This window comes from Pseudonaja textilis, chromosome 1 (genome assembly GCF_049901715.1).
Source record: "Pseudonaja textilis isolate UNSWEBS1 chromosome 1, rPseTex1.2, whole genome shotgun sequence".
Lineage (NCBI taxonomy): Eukaryota > Metazoa > Chordata > Lepidosauria > Squamata > Elapidae > Pseudonaja > Pseudonaja textilis.
This window is the reverse complement of record NC_141990.1, coordinates 65,073,659-65,096,654: the sequence shown is the minus strand read 5'-3', so window position 1 is coordinate 65,096,654 and position 22,996 is coordinate 65,073,659. Positions and strand designations below refer to the sequence as shown.

The 22,996-nt window shown below is 40.9% G+C and overlaps 1 protein-coding gene across 2 annotated transcripts in view; it reads right to left on the bottom strand.

Moving 5' to 3' along the window:
• The window catches only part of SRD5A2 (steroid 5 alpha-reductase 2), a 31,350-nt gene extending 22,579 nt beyond the window's left edge, over positions 1-8,771 (bottom strand). The window contains exons 1-2 of one of the 2 annotated variants that reach the window (XM_087936675.1): positions 8,379-8,517; positions 1,610-7,507 (exon numbers count right to left, since the gene is read on the bottom strand). In XM_087936675.1, coding sequence (XP_087792801.1) covers positions 2,686-3,960 — 1,275 coding nt within the window. In that variant the 5' untranslated portion in view covers positions 3,961-7,507; positions 8,379-8,517 and the 3' untranslated portion in view covers positions 1,610-2,685. Of the gene's footprint in view, positions 1-1,609; positions 7,508-8,378 lie in introns of those variants that run through there. The other variant, XM_026695355.2, reaches the window with a different exon arrangement.
• Between the last annotated feature and the right edge of the window lie 14,225 nt (positions 8,772-22,996).

The following is a 22,996-nucleotide window of genomic DNA, read 5'->3' as shown; positions in this document are numbered from 1 at the left end:
TGTTTTGTCTGTTTGAGGGGTCTCCCCCCTCTTCTCTGGTTGTGTTTTGTTTCCTTGAGGGGTCTCCCCTCTTCCCTGTGTTTGTTTTGTTTGCTTGAGGGGTCTCCCCCATCTTCCGTGGGTCTATTTAGGTTTCCCTTCATGGCTCTAGCTCTGAGCTGGTCTATGTGTCTCCTCCAGCTCCTCCCATCCTCGGTGTCTACCCTGTATGAAAGGGGTCCGGTTATCTGGGTCACTTTTACTGGTATCCACAATGGTTCCCCCGAGAGTTTTTTTGCGTATACTGGGTCCCCTGTTTGAAATGTGCGGCAATTACTGTAGGAGTCTGCTGGTTTTTCTGAGCTATATGTGGGGTGTAGTCTGTCTAAGTGTGATCTTACTTTCCTTCCCATGAGTAACTCTGCTGGACTTTTATTTGTTGTGGCACTGGGTGTCATGTGCTGAATGCTTAGTAGCTTATCTATCTTTTCTTGTGTGTCCCCAGGCCCCAGCTTTTGTAATGTTTTCTTTGTGTAACGTACTATGCATTCTGCCCATCCGTTCATGGCTGGGTGTCCTGGCACTGTCAGTGCTTGCCTTATCCTATGTTGTGCTAAAAACTCAAATGTTGTTGCCGTGAATTGTGGCCCATTGTCGGATACAATTAGATCTGGCAATCCATGTGTTGCAAAAAGTTTCCTGATCTGTCTAATGACGGCTTCTGTTGTGGTGGAGTGCATGATGCTTACCTCTAGCCATTTGGAGTAAGCATCTACGACTATTAAAAATGTATGTCCTTTGGTTGGGCCTGCAAAATCAATGTGTAGCCTTGACCATAGTCCCCTTGGTGTTTCCCATTCATCTTTTGATGCTGTGGGGGGTGTTGGCTTAGATTCCTGGCAGTGTTTACATGTTGCCATCCTGTCCCCTATTTCCTTATCCATCCCTGGCCACCATACATAACTTCTTGCCAGGGATTTCATTTTTTACATTACCCGGGTGTCCCTCATGTAACAATTCAAGTATGTGTTTCCTTAAAATGTCCGGTATGACCACCCAATCCCCCCATAGTACGCACCCCTTTAGCATTGAGAGTTCTGTTCGTCTATTCTGGAACGGTTTGGTGGTCTCGTTGCTCTCAGTTTCTGGCCATCCTTTTCCTACCCAATTTAAAATCCGCTCCAGGGTTTTGTCTCTAGCTGTTTCCCTAGCAATGTCTGCTGCCATCACGGGTAGGTTTTCTAATGTCTCTATTTCTATGTGGTTGATGCTGGATCATCTTCTATGTCAGGTAGAGGGCAATAGCTAAGGGCGTCAGCATGATTTATGGGTTGGCAGGTCAGTTTGTAGTTATAGGCAGCCAGGAATTCCAACTACCTTGTCATTCGTGGTGATAATATATTGAGCGTAGCTTTGTTTCCTGCAATTATGCCCCGGAGTGGCTTGTGGTCTGTGATTAGTGTGAAGATTCTCCCATAGATATATTTGTGGAAATGTTTTATTCCAGTGACAGCGGTCAATGCCTCTTTGTCTAGTTGACTGTAGTTCTGCTCCGGCTTTGACAGAGTCTTTGAATAGAAGGCTATTGGTGCTTCTTTCCCATCCGGTAGTACGTGGCTGAGTACAGCGCCGACGCCAAAAGGTGATGCATCGCAGGTTAGTGTTAATGGAAGTGTTTCGCTGTATTGTATTAGTACGTGGTCTGATGTGATCAAGTTTTTTTTATCTCCTGGAAGGCTGTTTCTTCTTGTTGCCCCCAGGACCAGGTTGCTTTCTTGTCATACAATCTGTGTAGTGGTTCCGCAATGGTTGCTTTCTGCAATAGGAATATATTATAAAAGTTAATGAGTCCTAAGAAAGCTTGTAGATCAGTTTTATTTGTGGGTCTGGGGGCTTCCTTGATTGCTCTGACTTTATTTTCAGTGGGGTGGATTCCTTCGCTGTCTATAAGGAATTCAATATCCTAGGAATTCAACTTTGCTGGTGGCTAATTGGCAGTTTTACTTTTTTTACTTTGAGTCCCGCCTCCTTGAATTTGCCTAGGACTTCCCTTAGGCGGTCACATAGTTGTTCTTTGTTCCTGGAGGATACCAGGACATCATCAAAGTATGGTACCATCCCTTTTATCCCTTGCAATAGGCATTCCATTAAGCTTTGGAACACCCCTGGGGCAATGCTGACACCAAATTGTAGCCTGTTGAATTTGAATGGCCCCCTATGCATCACAATTGTCTGGGCTTCCGCTGTTTTGCGGTCAACAGGCAACTGTTGGTATGCCTGTGCGAGGTCTAGTTTCATGAAGATTTTCATCCACCCAGGGAATGTAATAGATGCTGTACCACTGGAACCGGGTATGCGCTTTGTCGGAGCGCGCAGTTAAGGGTTGCTTTGTAGTCCCTGCAGTTGCGCACCGACCCATCTGGTTTAATTGGTGTAACAATTGGGGTTTCCCACTTAGCGTGGTCAATTGGTTCTAAAACCCCTTGTGCAATGAGTTTATCCAATTGCTCATTGATTTTTGGTTTTAGTGCAAAAGGAACCCACCTCACTTTTAGTCTTATGCGGGCTACATTTGGGTTTAGACTAAAGGAAATTGGGGACTCCAGTACGTGCCCAGTTCTCCATTGAATACATCTCAGAATTCTTCCATCAGGTCGTCTTCCCATTTTGTTTCTGTTATGCTGTTTATCCCTGTGACCTCGATTCCTAATGGTGCAAACCATTCGAGTCCCAATAGACTGGGTCGATTTGGTCATTAATGGAAGAATTCTGGTATATATTTTGAATGTTACCTTGAATTTTCTGGTACCTACTACGGGGATTTTGTTCCCCTGGTAGTCTTTCAGTGTTAGTGTTTGTTTTTTGAGTTCTTCCTGGCTCATGTCTGGTTTCAGTCTTTTTATGGTGTCCCACGATACCACTGACAAGTATGAGCCTGAATCCACTTCCATCCAGCACAAGTGGCCTTCTATGGTGACCTGGACATATACTTTCTTGGCATTTGTTATGTTGGAGTGTCTGATGGTCACCGTCTGGTGTGTTTCTTCCCTTCCGTTGCTTGTTTCTTTCCCTCACCTGTTTCTGTTGTCTTGGTTCCAACGGCTCCCTGTTTGTCTTTCTCTCTCTCGGAGGGGGGGGGCTGTTCCATCTTTGTCTAGGGCCATAGTTCTTTCTTGCTCGGCATGCCCTAGCAATATGTCTCCACCATTCACAGTGTTTGCAGATGGCATCTAGGAAACAACAGTCGGAGTGTGCATGGTTCTCCTCACAACTGGCAAAACGAAATTCTCTCCTCTTTCCATTCCAGTCCTTTCTGCCCTGTTCTACCTGGAGTTGATTTACCCTTTCTTCTTCATCATCATCTTCTGATGGGGACTCGATGTCCTCGTGGTGGGTTGTGGCGGTATTTTGGGGGGTCACCGGTGTTGCTTTGTTCATCTTCCGCATGGTGGCCACCGATTTCTGCATAGCTTCTGCTGAGGTAGCTTCCTCTATCGCTTCTTTTAGTGTTATTTTGGGTTTTGTTAATAATTGGCCCTGGAGTGTAAGGTCTCTCAGTCCCAGGACCACTCGGTCTCTCATGGCTTCATCCAAGTTTAGGAATTCACATGGTCCAGTGATGTCCCACAGCATTGCAATGAAATCACCAATGCCCTCACCTTTTTGGTCGCATCGATAAACTTCATGTCTTTTGATTAGGCAGGAAATGGTTGGAGTGTAGTGAGCTCTCAGTAATTTTTCCAGGTCTGGACAGGCCATTGTTTTCACATCGGTGGGTGCCGCTAACACTTTGGCCATCTTAAATACCACTGGATTGCAATGGGTTAGGAATAGGGCTCTCTTCCTGTTTTCTGATACATTATGGAGGTCGCTTCCTTCAAGGAACATGAGGAATTGGTCGATGTACGATTCCCAGTCTTTGGTTTCCAGGTCGAATGGTGCAGGTGGCGTGTTGTTTCCGGCCATGTCACCTCGATGCATTGCCAGTGTTCATCGGTCGCCACATGCTCGCTGGTTCCCTTTGTCTCAGTATCCCACCTTCATTGCCAGTGTTAAGTCATGGGAATGAGACTCAGGACACCAGCATGATTCCAATTTGTTTTACTTCCATATAGGACTGAGCGCCGAAGAAACCGTGGCAGCCCTTGTTATAGTCGGGCTGCTTGCGGCTGTGGCCAGTGATGGCTCTTCAAAATTCCCACCGCTACGGATCAACCAATTGCAGGTAAGTATGCTAATACATAACACATGTCATCTTCTGTCAATGCAGACTTGCACTTTTAGAATGCTTTGGAAGGAGATGCAGCATTGGTGGTGGCAATCAAGCAATTAGCAACATTCTCCAGCACAAGCATGAAGCCAAAACAAAAGATGTATCTGCAGCTCTTACTGGCATTATTAGACCAATATTTTTCAAACTTGACAACTGGAAAATGTGTGGACTTCAATTGCCAAAATTCTTCAACTATTAGACTGGCCAGTAGGGTGGCTGAGGAATAATGAAAGTTGATGTGCACATATCTTCAAGCTCCCATTTTTAAGAAACACTGTAGATCAGGGCTGTTAAACTCCTGGCCCATAGGCCAGATGCATCACACACTGGCCACGCCCAGGCGGATGTAGCAATATGACCCAATATGGCATGTGATGCCCCCAAGACGACGTGAGTTTGACACCCCTGCTGTAGACTGACACAGCCACAACAACTCTGAAGTCAGTGTACTAGTTGGCCAACACCTATATTTGTCTTTTAATACAGATACTCAACTTTCAAGAGTTCACTCAGAGTTACAATGGCACTGAAAAAATGACTTATGGCCCTTTTTTCACACTTACGATAATTGCAGCATCCTCATGATCACATGATGAAAATTCAGCCACTCAGCAACTGACTCATATTTATGACGGCTGCAATATCCCAGGGTGGTACGATCACCTTTTGCAGCCTTCTGACAAACAAATGCCAAATGAATTTCCTACTGGTTGTCTTTCGTCAGTTCATTAACTGTTCTCAAATGAAATTCATAGGTTGCTGTGATTCCCTTTTGCAACCTTCTGACAAGCTAACTCAATGGGAAGACTAGATAACAAGTGTATTTGTTATGTATTGTAGATAATTATCAGTTGAAGGGTTACATCTGGTCCTGGAGCTGGAAAAATACTCTCTCCTGATTGGTTGTTGGCTGATTAGTTCCCTCTAAAAGGAGCTATGTCAGCCAGGGTTTTTTTTAAGTTGCCTCACAGGCAGTATGGAAGAGCTATTGTAAATCACTCTGGCCTCACTTCCGTTCTTCGCCCAGAACTTAACCGTATTACTAACTTAACAACTGCAGTGATTCACTTAACAAAGGTGGCCAGAAAGGTCGTAAAATGGGGCAAAATGTCTCACTTAGCAACATAAATTTTGGGCTCAATTGTGGTCCGAAGTCGAGGACTGTGTTTATCCCAGTTTAGGTAGCACGTCAGAAATACTTTCAGTGTTCTCCTTCCTGGGAACTGTAGATTAAAATAGGGCTCTTTGTTACAGCTGCAGGTAAACAAATTTATGGCAAACAATCGGATAATAGCAGAGAAATGGACAATCGAGGAGGAAGCCTGTAGTTAACCACAAAGGGAAGGAGAATGGGGCTTGAACATCAGGAAGGCCAAAGGCAGGCTTTGAAAAAAAAAAATAGAGTGGAAAAAGGACGGAAAGAGAACTCTGCTGTTGTGGTTATTCCTGTACACAATGTAATTTCAACCCAAAAAACAAAGTATACATACCAACTAATAAATAAAATAACACCATGTAATAAAATCTTTCTCAAAAAAAAAAAAAAATTGAGAAGTTTGCTATTGAGCAAGATCTGGCTAATCCTCACCAAATTTCCAAAGCCTCAAACACGGAAAAATGACAGATACTTGCTAAGGAATATTTGCCATATTCCTTTCCCCAAAAGAAATTTTGTCCAAGCAGAAAAGGCGTACACCTGCCCTCCCACACGCGCACACTTGGCAAGTTGTTTCTGTGGATGGCATTGGACTTTGAGATCACAGGGAAGGTATCATAAACTATTCAATTTCACGTGGTTTTGCTGTATTAACAGTAATCCAGTGCAGGCAGGGTTAAATACATAATGTGAGGCAATTTCATGTGTTGGCATATTCTGTTTCTGGTCCTGGCAGAGAAGGAAGGAAGGAATATCACTGCTGCTGTGTGGATGAGACCCAGAAGAACCTCAAAAGCAATGTTTCTTATCCTTGATAACTTTAGGATGTATGGATTTCAACTCCCCAAATTCCCCAGCCAGCAAAGGAAAGCCCACACATCTTAAAGTTACCAAGATTGAGAAGCACTGCTCTAAAGCGACTTTACTCCATTCTCAATTACTTTCCGCTCCCAGAGAATTGGGTCAAATAGAACAGGCAAGCCACAAATGAGAGTCATTCTCATTAAATTAACCATTCTTTGATTGTATCCCTTCTTACACTAGGCCATTTTTGTTAAATATATATTTTACATAACTTTATGAATTTGAATCCTGTATCTTTCAATACTATACTTTGATTTTAACTTTAAAAAGCTGACACAAATGTCATATTGTTATATAGCTGAATATAAGCTGTGCCTTCCAAAATCAATTTTAAATGCTAACTATATTTGTTTTAATATTTTTATGAAGATTAAAGCATTAATAAAATTTAAATCACCTTTAATCTCTTTAATGAAATTATGTAACATGACATTTACACAGTGCCTTTGGCACACACATTAGAGGTTTTACTTTACTTGCCCTTTCAAAGTAACTATATTGGAGATATAACCAAACCAAGCCAATCATTGACTTTCAAGAAAGGCAAATTCCAAGTGAGTGTTATATATAATATAGCCTTAAAATAGTAGTTACAATTCTTCTGCAAGGCTATTACAACTGCTGCAGTACATACTGCATTTTGGAAGCAGGTGCTGCAGAATCAGACAGAGTAAGGATTGGAATAGCCCTTCAAGACTGTCTTCTATCTAGTCCGTCCTTCTGCCTATATGTAATCACTTTCACAACAGTAGCAGAACCAATAGGATTTGGTGCACACAGACATTCATGAATAAATCTACAAATGGGATTAATACAAATCTTGATAGTTTCTCCTCCCCTCCTTCAACTCCCACAAAACCTAGAGGCAGTTTCTAGGTAAGAATTGTGGGAATTGTAGCCCACATTCTTGCAGGATACATTGGGGTTGGCTATCCTTCACAAGAAATTAGTTGGGACTTTTTTTTTCAAGAAACGTATATTTTTATTTTTGGAGTTTTAATTTAAGAGTAAAAATATAAAAAAACAAAATATTTTTAAAAAGAGTTTAAAGGATTAGGAAGGCAGCAGATGAGACTCTGGAAAGGCACTGGACATAAAAGGTGAATGGTGTAAATTGTTCAATAAAGTGTTAGAAGTACAAAAACCAGTTTCATGTGGTATTGAGATCTTAGCATCACAGGGAAAGCAAGGTGTTCCATCAATAGCTTTAATATCTTCTTTCTTCCTCATTCCTCCTTTTTAAAATAGAAACGGAACATTTATTGCAACAAATTGCAGCAGACAGAAAAGACTAAGACTTCTCAAGATAACATCTCTACATGTCTGGATATTTTTAGACTGCTCTCTTTTTTAAAAAAAAAACCCACATAAGAATTAAGGGTTGCAAAGCTTAAGCATTTCAGCTACTCAAGAATACTGTTTGCAGGAACTGGGGATCCTATCCACTAAACCTGGCAGTGAAGTCACCAGGAATGAAGCTCGACTAGTAAATGTTACCTTATAAATAAACTTTTATTGAAAATTCAGCGGGATTTACTTTGGCTAAAACTTAAATCTCGGTAAGCCATTTCAAAACAGCACTAGGTTAAACTGACCTCAAAATCTGAGGATATATATGTGTGTGTGTGTGTGTGTATCTATCTATCTATCTATCTATCTATCTATCTATCTATCTATCTATCTATCTATCTATCTATCTAAATTTATATGTATATATATCTGCGGGGAGAGTCAGTCCAAAAGAAGCGGAAAAGTTTAATTCTTTCCAAATCGGTCCCAACTTGGATCGCCAACCCAGAACAGAAGCGGAGGCTTCTTGAAGCTCTCCACGTTTCGTACTCGCGCAACGGGCACCTTAACCTTGGACACTCAACCTACCCACCCAACCCCGGTCCCCCATAAAGGATCAGGATCTCTAAGAAGCGCCTTGCAAACTAGACATCCCTACTGCCACCCCTCTACTCCGCGCGCACCCAATACATAACTAGCATAGAAGATCGGGCGCATCTGCTTAAAGAAGCGGCGCAGGGGGAGATCGGCGCCCTCGCCTCGCCTCGCCTCGCCTCGCCTCTCTTTCCAGCCCGACTTCCTCCCCACGCGGTGTACCTGTGGAAATAGTGGCCGCAGAACATGCCTCCCAACAGCCTGCAGCCCAGCGGCGCGAAGCGTGGAGGGTCGCGCAGCGCCAGCAGAAGCGTGGGCACCAGGAAGGCGGGCAGCTCCTGGAGGAACCAGGCGCAGCCGGCCGGCAGGTGGGCGCAGCGCGGGGTCCTCGCGGCGTGGTTTTTGGCCGGGGTTGACTGCCGGGGTTCGTGCTTCCCGTAGCGACTGGGCCGGTGACGAAAGGACAAGTGCAGCACCCCCAAAAGCACCAACAGGGCGCTCATGGCCATCACCAGGCTCGGCCAGCACTGCATGGTCTCGAGTCCTGCCGAAAAAGGCGCTCAGGCACGACGGAAGAGGTCGAGGCGAAACCTGCCATGGATTAGAACCGCCTCCCCCCCGCAACTCCCAATGAAGGCATGGCGAAGTGCGAAGAAAAGGAGGGGCTCGCCCGAGCCTGTGTCGTCCGAATCCGCCTCCCTTCCTCGCCTGGGCGCGCGACAATTTAAATCTGCCGGGGATTGCGAGAATGGGACCGCTCCCCCCCCGCCACGCCCTCCCCTCTCCACCCCGCACTTCTCGCTCAGGTTTCAAGTTAGCGGGTGGACTTGGCGCCCTCTCGTTTGTAACCCGCTTTGTCCTGTGCGAAGGTTTCCCAACAATTTGGCGCCTTCTTGATTCAGGCTGAACTGCTGCACGGTCTTCAGGATTCCCAGCCCGGAGACCGAGTCAGCTGCATTCGGACAGCGTGGGAGCTGAATCATCTCATCAGGTGTCGGCATCGGGTCGGAGGAGGTTGCGAGAAGGGAGGGAGGGAGGGAGAGGGAGAGAGGGAGAGGGGGGGGGAGGGAGGGAGGGAGGGAGAGAGGTGGAGGGCATGTTAAAGTTGTAATAATAAAGGCAAGCCACTCCCGAATCTCCTTGCTCTTGTGTTTTCTGCTCCATCCTTATCTCACTAGAGAATCCCACTGATTTTGGCAGATTTAGGCATTTCAGTCAATCAATCAGAATAGAGCTGGAAGGGACCTTAGAGGTCTTCTATCTAGTCCAACAACAAGCAGGAGACAGGATACCATTTCAGACAAGTGGCTGTGCACTGTACAGATCCTTTCATATTCACCTCTTTTTCTGACAGATTAATTATGTACCTTCAGGTCTTCCTAACATGTAGCGACCACATATCTAGATTTTCTCCTTGATTTGATTTTTCAGGTCTTCTCAACTCATCACTACCGTTGCTTGAATCTGTCCACCTTGCTTACTGGTCTTCTTCGTCTTCTCTTTTCTTCCACCTTTCCCAGCATAAAATAAAATGTGGAGATATGACAGCATTTTCCAAAGGGATACTGGGACTCAAGGGCTGAGTTTGGTGTCTCCTTAGTGTAGGTGGTTTTCTAGCCCAGGTGGTCCAGAGACCACTTTTTGTTATTTCTGAAGTTGGTTCTTGCTGACAGAAGTCAACCACCAGTAGAGTTGCAGATGAACTCTCAGCACTCACAGCAGCCAAGTACAGTAGTTGCTATCATGCTCCTGCCACTTCTGAACCCAATTTAATAAAGATAAAAGGGTGTCCTGCAAATGTTTATTCAGAAATCAGTTTCTTCCAAAGTGACCCAGTCACTTTCTCTCAGCCCATCCTTACAAGAATGTTGGTGTGCAGAATATAGGAGGAGGAAAGATTATTGAGTGTGTTCTCTATCTTGCGTTACTTATAAAGTAATAAAAATGGGATTTAAAAAAGTCTAATAAATAAATACATTCTCAGAAAGAGTTTTGTGATGCCTCTGGATTTCCTCAGCAAACATCTTGTATTTGCACTAGGGGGATTTTTTTTTTTCTGCCCATAAAGTTATGCATTGTATCTGAAAGATTTATATGCAGCCATTATTCTGAAACATAAAGACTCTTCTCTTCGAATAAGGTTGGCACAAAATCCATAACACAGTGCTTCGAATTGGCAAACAAACTATTTCTTCACTTGTTGAAAGGGAAAGCTGAATTATTTCTGTTTTCTTAAGACTTCTGCAAGGCTGGAATGATCTCGCTCTTCCCCCAGGCACTGCTGCCAAGGGAGCTATTGGAGCTCTGATATGGGTGCAGGTCTACCTGTTAACGTTTAAGATATTTAGAAAGGGTTTTTGATTATTATTGGTATTTTTGTTATGCCATTTTTTAAAAATATCATGGATTCTATTGTTGCTTTTATTTGTTTGCCACCCAGAATTTTTTGGTAGATGGGCAGCCATATAAATATGTTAAATAAATACCTTTGGAACTTGTAAATGAGGTTTTAACCCTTGAGGAAAGAATAGGATTATTCCACCTGACTTAGAGCACATGATCTTCAACAGGAGATTACGTCAATACAGGTATGACAAAACTATTATTATTATGAACGTGAACAATCAGAGGATATGATCCTGCCTGAAATTGTTTTCTCTGCCAACAGGGTTTTTCCTAAATATAAGGAGAAGATTATCTTGACCCCTTCCGGCTCCACCTGTTTCTCCATCAAAAACCATAAAGGAGATAATGGCAAGGCCTGAGGCCTGAGGAAGGAATCATGAAGAATGCTATTCTCTCCAAAAATAGGGTTGCTCTACCAAAACAGAAAGTTTCTGCAAGTAGAATAGAGTCATCTTAATTGTGGGTTGCAGGTTTTGGACCAGTCATTTTACAATAGATGCATGATTGATTTGGTAACTTTATGGTAGGGTCTATAACAATTCTCCACAGCCAATGAACCACGGTCAACTAACCACAGCTAATTTGCCATAGACAACACACTGCGGGAAAAGAGTTACACTACTATCAAAAAAAGTGGTGGATTAGAACCGTTAAAGAAAGAATGCAAAAGGAGGAACAGAATAAAATGTGAATGGCAAAAATTAAAATATGTTTTATTTATTTTAAATAATTATATAGAATTGTTACATTGTCCCACAGTGAGTTGTGAGTTGGCCACGGTCCTGCAGCGAGTAGGCTAAGACGAGTTGGCCATCGTGAGTTGGCCGCAGCAAGTTGTCCCATTCCTTTCTGTGGTAATGCCTGACTACTGGTGATGCCTCAACTGCTTTGTTGTGCTTTCATTCCACTGATGACAATTCAGTGTCCAGTTCCTCCCACCAAAATGGACTCTTCTTTCACTAGCAAGCTTGAAAAAAGACTGTGAAGTAGGTTGTGGGTTCTGCATATGTTCTTGTAGTCAGAAGTAGCCATCACAATATAATGTTCCTCCACAATCACAGAGGAAACAAGATTGGTTATAGTTTAATCCTCAGTGACGAAGCCATAATATGGAAGGATGGGTGCTTTTATGTATTTCACTTTTGCTTGATTATTTGAAAATCATAAATGTTAACATTTTAAAATCAGCATATATTAAAGTTAAAAACTCCTGGCAGTATACCAGTACCCATTGTTCTGAGCACTTGCCTACACTTGCCCAACAGGTGCCCAACTTTGTTTTTGTGCCAGAAGATGGGAAAACAAAGCTAGGTAAATCCAATGAATCTCTCTCTTTTGACCTTGACCCAGAAAAAGTATGTAAAAACAGCCGCAGGTCAGTTTCTATTACAGTATGGTGTTAAACAATGGAGTTAGTGCATAGTATGCCAAAAACAAAATTCAGCTGGTTTAAAAACTAATGGATGGTGTCTGCAAGAGCTGACCGTAAGAGCTCTAAATACTCACATTTCTATGTTAAGTTTAATGTAATGAGCATGAATATGTATATAAAAAAATCCCCTATGTGTATCACAGCACGTACCGTATATTAATGAAGCCTGTCACCATTCTAAGTGTAGCTGCTTGACTATAATGATCTTATTGGACTGAAAGGAAGAAATTGGGGTGTGAATTATCTAGCCTGAGGACAGAAGTGTATGCAGGAAAGTGATTGGCCAGATTTTATCAAGACAACTCTACTTGCAGATGCTGGGCAGTTACACCATTAGAATGTGAATTAAATCTACAGATGGAAGTGTATTTTATGAGAATACACTTACTGAAGTTTATCTGATACCTAGCCTTTTGGAGCATGCCTAAATGATAGTTTTGTGCAATATACTGAATGAACCTAGGGCATTGTTCGAAGGAAGGAACAGTAAAATGAGTTTATGTCCTCAGTCAACCAGACTATATGACCTGAATACTGGGCTTAGATAATTCTGTCTAGAAATCTATATTCAGTGAAAAGGTTTTCTGAGAAATCAGGACCACATTTTATCCTAAAGGCACATCTTTAAAACCATGTGAACATTATAGGTATTATGGAAAAACTAAAGAATTGATAGAGAAGTGTTGCCATTAGAGCACCTGGGAGTGTCATTTTTGTAATGGCCTATTTTAAAATGCTCTGTCCACCATGCTTCTGAAGGTGGATAAGATACTTTGGTTAAGTTTCTCCACCTTAGTGTTGGATGTATGTCTCTTCTGGCGTGGAATGGGACAACTTTGCTCAGCCAGCTCAGTGAGGCCAGCTTGTTGTATCTGCCAACTCATCACAGGACAAGTCAACATGGCTAATTCTTCCAAGTGGCAATTTGCTATGGGCAGCCGGAGGGAGAGCTGGATGGGCAAGTGAGTGGGTGGGCAGAGCGTACAGCAGCGGTGGTGGCCGTGGGCTTCCATTTTCATAGCTACTCACCACCACTGCCACTACTACGCCAAGCTCCGGTCATTCAGAATTCAGGCTGTTTGGCATTGGCGGTAGTGTTTGGGCCACTTGGGGGCAGCAGAAGTGGGCACACCAGGGGGTCAGGAGGCTGTGGCAGTCAGGTGTATCCCATTTTCACATCCTCTGCCATTACTGCCACTGCTCCCATGCCGAGCTGCTGGAGAGTTTGGCATGGCAGCAGCAGCGATAGGGTATGTGTGAAAATGGGACGTGCCCAGGCTCTGTCCTCTCTCTGACCATCACCACTACCCCTAAAAGGCCCAAACACTGCCATTGCAATGGAACAGCCCACAGCAATGATGGAAGTATGAAAACAGACGTGTCCAGTCTCTGCCACCTCCTGACATGCTGCCGCCACCGTCGAGCAGACTGAACTCTGAAAGTCCTGGAGCTCGGTGCAGTGGCAAGCAGGGAGTGTGAAAATGGGAAGCCCTCAGCTACTGCCATTGCCACTCTACGCTCCACCCACCTGTTTGCTCACCCACCTGCCCTTCCCTCCGGCTGCCTACAGCATGTTTTCCCCAAGGCTAATTGGTCATGTTGAGTTGTCCTGTGACAACTTGGCAGTGGTGAGTTGGCAGAGGTTACTTGGAGGTGGCAAGTTGGCCATGCTGAGCTGTCCAGTCCAAGCTGGTCATGCCAAGTTGTCCCAGACCTTTCTGTCTTGCTAGGGCTACCCATGAAATGATATGTAGTTGGATCTGGGTGATGATGAATACATTCTTGAGAGACGGGTTGCTTGTGCTATTTCTTAAGGAGGCAGAAGAACCCTTCCCCCCAGAAACCACCCCTAAATTTAGTTTTAGTTTTACATAAATATCACCCTGTATCCTACTTCTCTTTTTAGGAAAGGCTAGTAAGAATATGATTGTCTTACAGCTTTAAAGGCTCAGAAAGGATTGCCTGTACTTCTTCCAAATGGGTCCAGTCCAGGATAGGAGACTGAAACAGGACTGAAACAGATTAATTGCACTTGTGGATAACTTCCAGAGGGAACAGGGTGGGGAAATGTGTCTATCCACCCTTTCTTTGATCTCTCTGTGGCTTTTGATACCATAGTACATGGTATGACTTCTGAACCAGCTCCGGGAATTAAAATTTGGGCAGTGTTATGCTGATTATCCTTCTTTTGGATTGGTTCAATTTGGTGTTGATATAAGGGGAGAAGTCTGCCCATGCCCCCTCTTATGTGAGGTGCCTCAGGACTCAATTCTCACTCCATTCATTTTTGACTTCTATATGGAAGCTCTGGATGAAGTCATTTGACAGCATAGGGCAATGATACCCAACAATGCATCTCTGGCCCTGGCTACCCCAACTGGTGCTATTGATACTCAATGTCAGTGAATGGAAGCTGTGAGGTCTGGATGGAGATGAATGGGCTTCAACTCAACCCTAACAGATGAAGTGACTTTAGGTGTTAGAACTTCCTAAATCCAATGATGTCTCATCTTTAATTCTGGATGGAATTGCACTACCCTATCTAGAAGTGGTGTTTAGTATAGGAATGCTCCTGGACTCACAGCTCCTGTTGAAAGAGCAGGTGGCAGTATTGGCCAAGAGGCCTTTGGATCCCTTCCTGAGTCTTGAGATGCTGCATTCAGTCATTTGTGCTTTAGCCATTCCTGAATGAATTACTGCACTGTTCTGTATATAGGGCTGCCTTTGAAGAACATTAAATTGGTGCAGAATCCAGTGGCCCAGGGAATTATGGGCATGTCTTGCTATATCCATGTAACATTTTTGCTCCATGAGTTGCTCTGGCTTTCAGTTTGCTTCCTGGTACAATTCAAAATGCTACTTTAAAGCCCTACATGGCCTGAATCCAGGATATTTGAAGAACTTCATTGTTCTATCTGTCATTTTAGGTGAGGCAGGAAAAGTATGCTCCGGTCCCATTTATTAAGTACTGTCATCTAGCAAGGCATTCCTTTTCTAATGTTGTGCTTTCTCTCTGAAATATATTGATCAGCATTAGACCTTGGAGGACTTCTAATCCAATCCTGGCTCAAGAAGGAAACCTGATACCATTTCAGACAAATGTTGTCCTACCTCTTCTTAAAAACCTCCACCGTTGGAGCACACACAAGTTCTGAAGGCAAGTTGCTATCATGTAGCCCTTGCTTTTCATTAAACTAGACATACTCAATTCCTGCAACCATGCTTCATATGACCCCTATTGTGAGAAATTGTGAGAAAAGATTTTGTATTTTGGAACTCTGTATTTGTCACAAAAGACTAACATAATTGGAAACAGATATTATCATAGGAAATTATTATTGGAAAGTTAATTAAATATACATACATAGAGGGTCTTCTGAGAAAGTTTTTATCCCTTTTGGTTCAAAAATCTTATAAATCTATAATCTGTCACTCTTTCACTTGTGTTGTCTGGATATAATTCTAGAACCTAGAAATTGGAACAGCTGATTAAAACAAATTTCACTTTAAATTTCATAGATGTGGGTAAGTATGAGCTTTGGAATGCTTGTTTTTCAATTATACCTAAATGGGGGTATTTTTTATTCTTTGAAAAATCTACCACTTGCCCTTCAGAGCATGAACATTTTTGTGAGCAAGACTTGGATCAGAAGTCAAAATAGGCTATTTTTTTTAGATATATAGATTGGGCAGATTTGAAGTTTAAAACTTATTGGGAATTACCTTAAGATTATTATATAATTATATATGAGAAAAATGATGATAGAGTAAGAGAAATTAAGATGGCTTTATTGTTATCAAAACCATATATAAATATAAATATATATTTATATATCCATATGGTAAACTAGAAACAAATATGCTATTATGACCAAAATGTATGGAATGAAAATTAAATAAAATTTTATAGATTAAACTTGTTTAAATGGAAACAAAAACAAAACTTAATTTTCTCTTTTTTTTCTTTTTCTTTATTGTATACATATTATATTAGACATGAAATAGAAAATGTAATAGATATATAAAGGATATGAGAAAATAGAGAATATGGTAAACCATAAAGGATTATATTGGAAAGTAAAGTATTTGTAATGAGAGTATTATATTATGATTAAAAAGGAAGGGAATGAAAAGTTAATAAAATTCCATAGGTAAATTTTGGCTAAGTGGAAACAAAGAAAAATACGAAATGGTTATATGAATATTTCTGGAATAAATATAAGATTTATTGTAGACTGGGGGATATATCATATGGATCCTGAATATATTAGTTTTATTTTATTTTTACTCTTTTTTGTTTGTTTATTATATATCTGCTTTGAGAAAGTTAATGAAGACAATAATGAATAATGTAAAATAAAATAGGTGGTAAGCTGAAAATGGAAATAATAGGAGATAAAGAATGGAAAATATATGTGAGGATGAAATGTTTTTGATATTGAATTAATGAATTGAAATATGAAATGAGAACTTATTTAAAGATCAGTGGAATAGATAATGATTTGATATGAAATTAGATAAGAAAGTTGGAAATGTAATTATGACTATGTATAAATGTTGTAACCTGGAATCATGTTGCTCACTTGAAGAGATGAGTAAAAAATAAAAAAACTTTTTATTAAAAAAAAGTCAAAATAGCCATCCTTTTATTACAAACCATTGGGGATGTTCATTCATTTTCATTATCAAAATGCCATTAATATCAAAGTAGTTAAATTCTTATGACTAAAAGAAATGGGGACCTTTGAACTGCAGAAAAGTAAATATTGAACCAGAGGCAAATCAGTGACAAAGGGTTATCTCTATTTATTTATTCATTTATTTGTGCTGGATCTCATTCAGAAGCTCACCATTTCTCAGTCACACTCTTTTACAGTGTGAAGGGCACACTTGTGAGGAAAGCTGATATACAGAAGATGATGAGGGCAAATTAGGTGGGCAAACCTAAATAAAGATAGTTGATACCACTTCACTTCTGCTACTGAAAATAGAAGATGATGTGTCACCTTGAATAGGGACATAAATGCACATGCTACTCAAATTTGCATCTTGCTAGGCTGCTTTTCAGTACAGGGATTTGTTTTATCTTTCTTTTTCATCCCCCTTGGAAAAAGACTCACCTGAAAATTAGTTTCAATCTCCATAGGCAGAGCCAGTATTACTTATACAGGTAGTCCTCGACTTACGACCACAATTGAGCCCAACATTTCTGTTGCTAAGTGAAACATTTATGGTGCACTTTGCCCCATTTTACGATCTTTCTTGCCATGGTTGTTAAGTGAATGTGGCTTCCCCACTAACTTTGCTTGTCAGAAAGTTGTGAAAAGGGATCACATGACCAGGGGACCAGAGTTCTAGGAGTTGAAGTCCACAAGTCTTAAAGTTGCCAAGTTTGAAGACCTCTGAGTTAGACTTTTTTGCTTAGTACCATTGTAGGCAACTCCCTCCAATTCATTAATGTGCATCGTGCCAGGAAACCTCCTTTCCTTTCCAGTCATTGGTCACAGTCCTGGTAGCAGGTCCTTCTTGGATTGCAGAACTGCTGAAACGCTAGAATTTCTCTTTAGCAGGTCTCTGCTGAAAGGATGAAACAAGGAATGCTTTCTTTCTAACTAAACCACAAGTGGACAAACTAAGAGGGGAAGATGTCCAGTATGAAATAAGAGGCCAGCAGTAATGGGGCTTGAACAAAGTTTGATCGGTGGAAACCACAGGGAAAAATAGGTGAGGAAAAGCAAAGGGTGTTTGTTTTCCCAACATGGGTTGGTGTTGAGGTAATTCCCCATTAGGAGAATGAGCGCACACAGGGAGACATAGTGAAAATGGTGAAGAATAACACACAAACAGCACACAGCTACACTGTATAGTAAAATGTAGGCTTTACTTCCAGTAAACAGTTAAGCAAAGTCCAAACACAGTCCAAGTCATTCACAGTTAAAGCAGTCAGTTTTCAGTCCAGGGATAATCCAAAAATAAAGTCCAGTATCATAAACAGTTCAGTAACAGACTTACATCAAATCCAAGAAGAACTATGATCAGCAACAGTCAATAGGGAAAATGTAGGAACACACTCTCAGCAACAACAGAACAGAACAACCCAGGTTTCTGGCTCCATCTTATGGCTGTTTGAGGAACCACACCCAATTACAATTTTAGCATTCCCTTAAAGAGACAGTATTAAAATGTCTATCCTGGTTTATATATTTTCCAACCCAAGTATTAGATGACTTACATTCCTAACATTAGGGAGTGCAAAGAAAAAGAGATATTCAACAGCGTTGTCTCAGCCAACCACTATAGTTAAAGCAGAAGAAAGGGTTGAATGTCCAAAAGAGATGTTGTAAGCCAGCTTCATTTTTAGCCATTTACACAGAAGAGTCGAACAGCTTTTGATCGCAATGTGGGAAAGTTACCCATATATCATATATATATACCATCAGTTAATAACTCTTGAATTAAGTTTTTCTGCTTTAGTAATAATTTATGTATGATTTTGGATGTTATACCCATGGTTAGGCAAATATAATTTGAAATGACAGCCTTATTTGCACATTCATTTGCTTCAGAGATTCATGTGGTTGCCCAATCTTAAGCACCTCTGGGCAGTTCACAATTATCATTATGCAAGGAAACATTGAAACATATAATTTTCCTTCTACAGTTTGAAGTGATTTAAGCCTTGCATCTATCTAAGCTACATCTATCAATGCTACTAACATGGCATTTTTGGTTTCTGCCATGTCACCATAAGGTTCCCAACCTATTGTAATTCATCCTTAATGTCATGTGTTAAAGCAATAGTTTCCTCATCCATTCCTCCATCCAAGAACTGCCCTAAAGTGTGCTAATGTATGCCATCAAGCCAATCACATGAATAGAATTTCCCCATCACAATCTGTCCCTAACCTAGTCCCTCATGTTTTACATTAGATGCACTGCCTATTATAAGTAGTACTTACCGAGTATTCTTTCAGTGACCATTTGAAGTTGCAATGGGGTTGAATGAGTGGTGCTTTCGTCCTTAAAGTTTTGGTTGTTGCACCCCTCCACAACTGGCTAGTTAAGAGAGGGTTGTTATTAAGTTAGGACTGTGGTGGCTAACATTTTCGGCACTGAGTGCTGAAATGGGAGCACACACATGCGTGCCATAAACTAGAAAAGCAGCTTCCTGACGCGTGCGTGCAGGGGTGCTGGAAACCAGAAGCTTAGCTTCCCGGTGCATGCATGCACTCTAGCCACCTGGTCTTTCAATTTCTAATGTGCATGTGTGTGCGAAGACCAGCTGGCTGGTGTGCGCATATGCTCCGGGGAGCTGGTCTTCCAGTTTCTGATGCTCCCACCTGTGTGGACCAGCTGGCCGGCGCGCATGTGTGCTCCAGAACCCAGAAGAGCAATGGGCAATGGCTGGCATGCCCGGAGAGATGGCTCTGTGTGCCACTTCTGGTACGTGTGGTCTAGATTTGCCATCATGGAGTTAGGACTACATAAAATATCCACCTTGTTGCGAATTGTCTTCTTCTCTTCTCTTTCCCAGAGAGAAAAATTAGAAATTTCTTCAGAGAAAGTGTCTTTGCATGATGTGTCCAACGTAAGATAATTTGAGTCCAGTCCTCTGTGTCTCATGTGAGACCCCTGGGATGATTTGTTCAATGATCCATTTCTTTTCTTGGCTGTCCATTCTACTCTCCCATATTTTTGTCTAAAGGTGTCAATGGTCTTTCTATCCTGCTTCTTCATAGTCCAACTTTTGCTTCTCTGTAGTGTCACAGGGAAAAATAATTCCTTGCACCATTCTGATCTTTGAAGCTATAGAACAGGTATATGAAAAAGAGGGCAGGTGATTGCACCAATGTAAAAGAGCAGCAGCAAAGACGGGAAAGAATAAGCAAGGAGGTCAAGCCAATTTCATGCTGGTATAGATTTCTGCTGATCTAAGAATGCGTGGATTTTATAAGTCTGGTAGTGGGAAAAACTCATAAGCCATTTTTAAAAAGTCTTATTCTATTGTTAACTTGTTGTGCTATATGTATAGATCAAGCATCAAATATAGGCAAAGTGGGTTATATTTCTGAACCAAACTGGCAAATAAGGGAAATGTGTAATTGGTTTCCATCCTGTGTCTTCATGTTTATTCCAGGATGGTGACTGCCACTGAAATTATTGGCACTTTATGACCATACTTCAAATAGCAGCTGTGGCAGATAGCTTCTGTCAGGTAGGTCAAGGAAGATTAAGTACCTGACACTGCCTAGTCCTAGTTCAAATTCTGTCTCCACATCTGTGTACAACAACCAAGACAAGATAAAATGCCTGTCATATATGTTGCTCAAACTTTTTCTGTTGACCATGGTCAACAGTCACATAGATATAGAGTACAAGTCAGAAAATAGCTTTTAATCAAATCAAAAGAAGATGGGGTTGAGAGATAATACAAGCAACTTTTTTCAAATTCTCATACTATTTTCCTCAGTGCTGCCTCTTTTCCATCATTCTGCCATTTTCCTTTATTATTCCATTCCCTTTCTATCAGGGTCTTCAAGAAGAACAAACTACAATCTCTCCACACATTGAAAGATATTCTAATGTAAGGATATTGTACGTATTCTTTGTGCCTTGGTTTGCTGCCAGAAATTGCTTCAGTGAGTAAGTATTGTGGGCTATATGCTTATTTTCTTAGACTGGGTTAAACAAAAAAAGATTCTTATTAACATGAGCATATAATTTAGTTTGATCAAAAATCTTGGTAAAGGCTAAGCAGTAATAGTGAATACATAAATATTTGAAAATGTGCTGGAAACGGGTGATCACTCCATCCTAGTCTAGCATTATCCATTGCAATTTTATTCTATTCTCTGCCTGGGCAAAGGAACATGAGTTATGATGAAGCCTTCAAGAAATGGATTCATCCATATGGACTCATAGGTTATAGCAAGGGTCTTCAAACTTGGCAAGTTTAAGACTTGTGGATTTCAACTGCCAGAGTTCTTGAGCTGACATAACTGGAAGAGGAATTCTGGGAGTTGAAGTCCACAAGTCTTAAAGCTGTCAAGTTTGCAGACCCTTTGGTTATAGGAAGGTAATCAATAAATTGGTTAGACATGGATTACCAGTTTGTTTAAGGATGAACAAGATTCAGTTAAGCTCAAATTTACAGGCCATAAAAATCTAGTCTTGCCTACTCCACCCAAGGTATTAATAATTTCTGTAAAATACCTATTTTGTTTTTAGGTCATGTCTATTGTGTTTGGTTATCCTCTGTTGAATGGGAGATAACAACTTTTCTGGCAGTTTGGTGAATTAGTTATTCAGGAGTGTTGCCTATTTGGCTGAACAAAGATGCCAAATTCTCAACAATCCCTCTCTATTGGCCATGACACATGGATCCTATATGGCTACTTCATCTGTATTAAATTGTGGGCTAAGGGCTTTTTATTGCCGTATGTAATTCAGCAAACTTACTTAAACATAGAAAAAGAGAAGGAACTCATACTTTGCTTTTTTTTTTTTGCTTCTTCAAACCTTGACATTTAGTAATTTATTCTATAATGAAAAGGTTAGTAGTAATGGGATTGAACATTATAATAATACGTACCTTATGTCTGTGACACTAATAAATTTTGAGTGGAACCAGCATCACTTTGTTTTCTTTTTTGTAAACCAAAATTTTAATGTAACCATATTAATTTTATAAATGATGGCCATTTGAATTGTTCTTCATAAAAGAAATTTCAAGGAAAAAATAAACTGTAGTCACATTTATCAAGTTTAATGGCCTTTAACAAAATTTAAAACAGCAGCACTGAATTAAATTACAATAAAAATAAGTTAGAGTAATTGATGTTCAACTAGGTAAAAATCTCTGTTTTGTAAAAGAAGGACATATGAAGAAGCCATGTGGATCAGCCATCTAGCAAGAAAAACTTCCAGGACCTACCAATACGACTTCTGATATAGAAATATTAAATAGCTCTCCACTTAAATTGTTAGGTGACACTTTACTATATATTATACTATACACCAAAAAAATAACTGGAAAACACAAGCCTAGCAACTGAAGCAACTTTGAATGTACTTAATTCTTGATTTGCTGCCTTGATGTAATCTCTGTAGTTTTTAAATGTTCCAAAATTTAATGCACTGTAGTTGTATGAAGGAATAGATGGTTGCATCAAACAGCAGATTTGTGCAAAATAAAAGCTTTGTTCAATAATTAAAAGCATGAAGCATTAATTGTTTCTAACTGTAGTAGAAACAAATGTCAGTTTTTGACCTAGGAATGAAATACTCTGAGGATGCTTCATTGAGAACCAACAATTAAATGTTCAGTTTGAAACCATTATGAAAATTATCCACCTCATTGTGCAGACTATTAGAGTGAGTCCTCAAAATTATGACCATAATTGGGCCCTAGATCTTTTGTTGCTAAGTGAATCACATGATAGTTAAAGAAATCCTACTGCTTCCCTTCTTGACTTTGCCTATCAGTAGCCAGCTGGGCCAGTCACAAATGGACATCACATGGCCCCGGGATTTGTAACTGTCATGAATACAAGCTGATTGCCAAGCACCCAAATTTTATTCACATCACTATGGGGATATTGTGAGGGTGTGTGGGGATCTCTCTACTCTGACTGCTCACTTGCTAGAATTTATAGGCAAAAGAAATAAAATTCATGAAAGATGAAGAAATAGCAACACCACGCTACCCTTCCTGGATATCCTCATCAACAGATGATCAGACAGCAAATTAGAAACACAGGTCGATTGAAAAATAAGCCACACTAATCAAGTGTTTCATTACCAAAGTAATCATCCAATGCACTGCAAATACAAATGCACTGCACAAACTAGAACACCAGAAAAATGAAACAGACCACCAAGCAGCATCTTCAAACACAATAATTCTCATTCTCTCTCTCTCTCTCTCTCTGTCTTTGTCTCTGTCTCTGTCTCTGTCTCTCTCTCTCTCTCTCTCTCTCACACACACACACACAGGCACTGA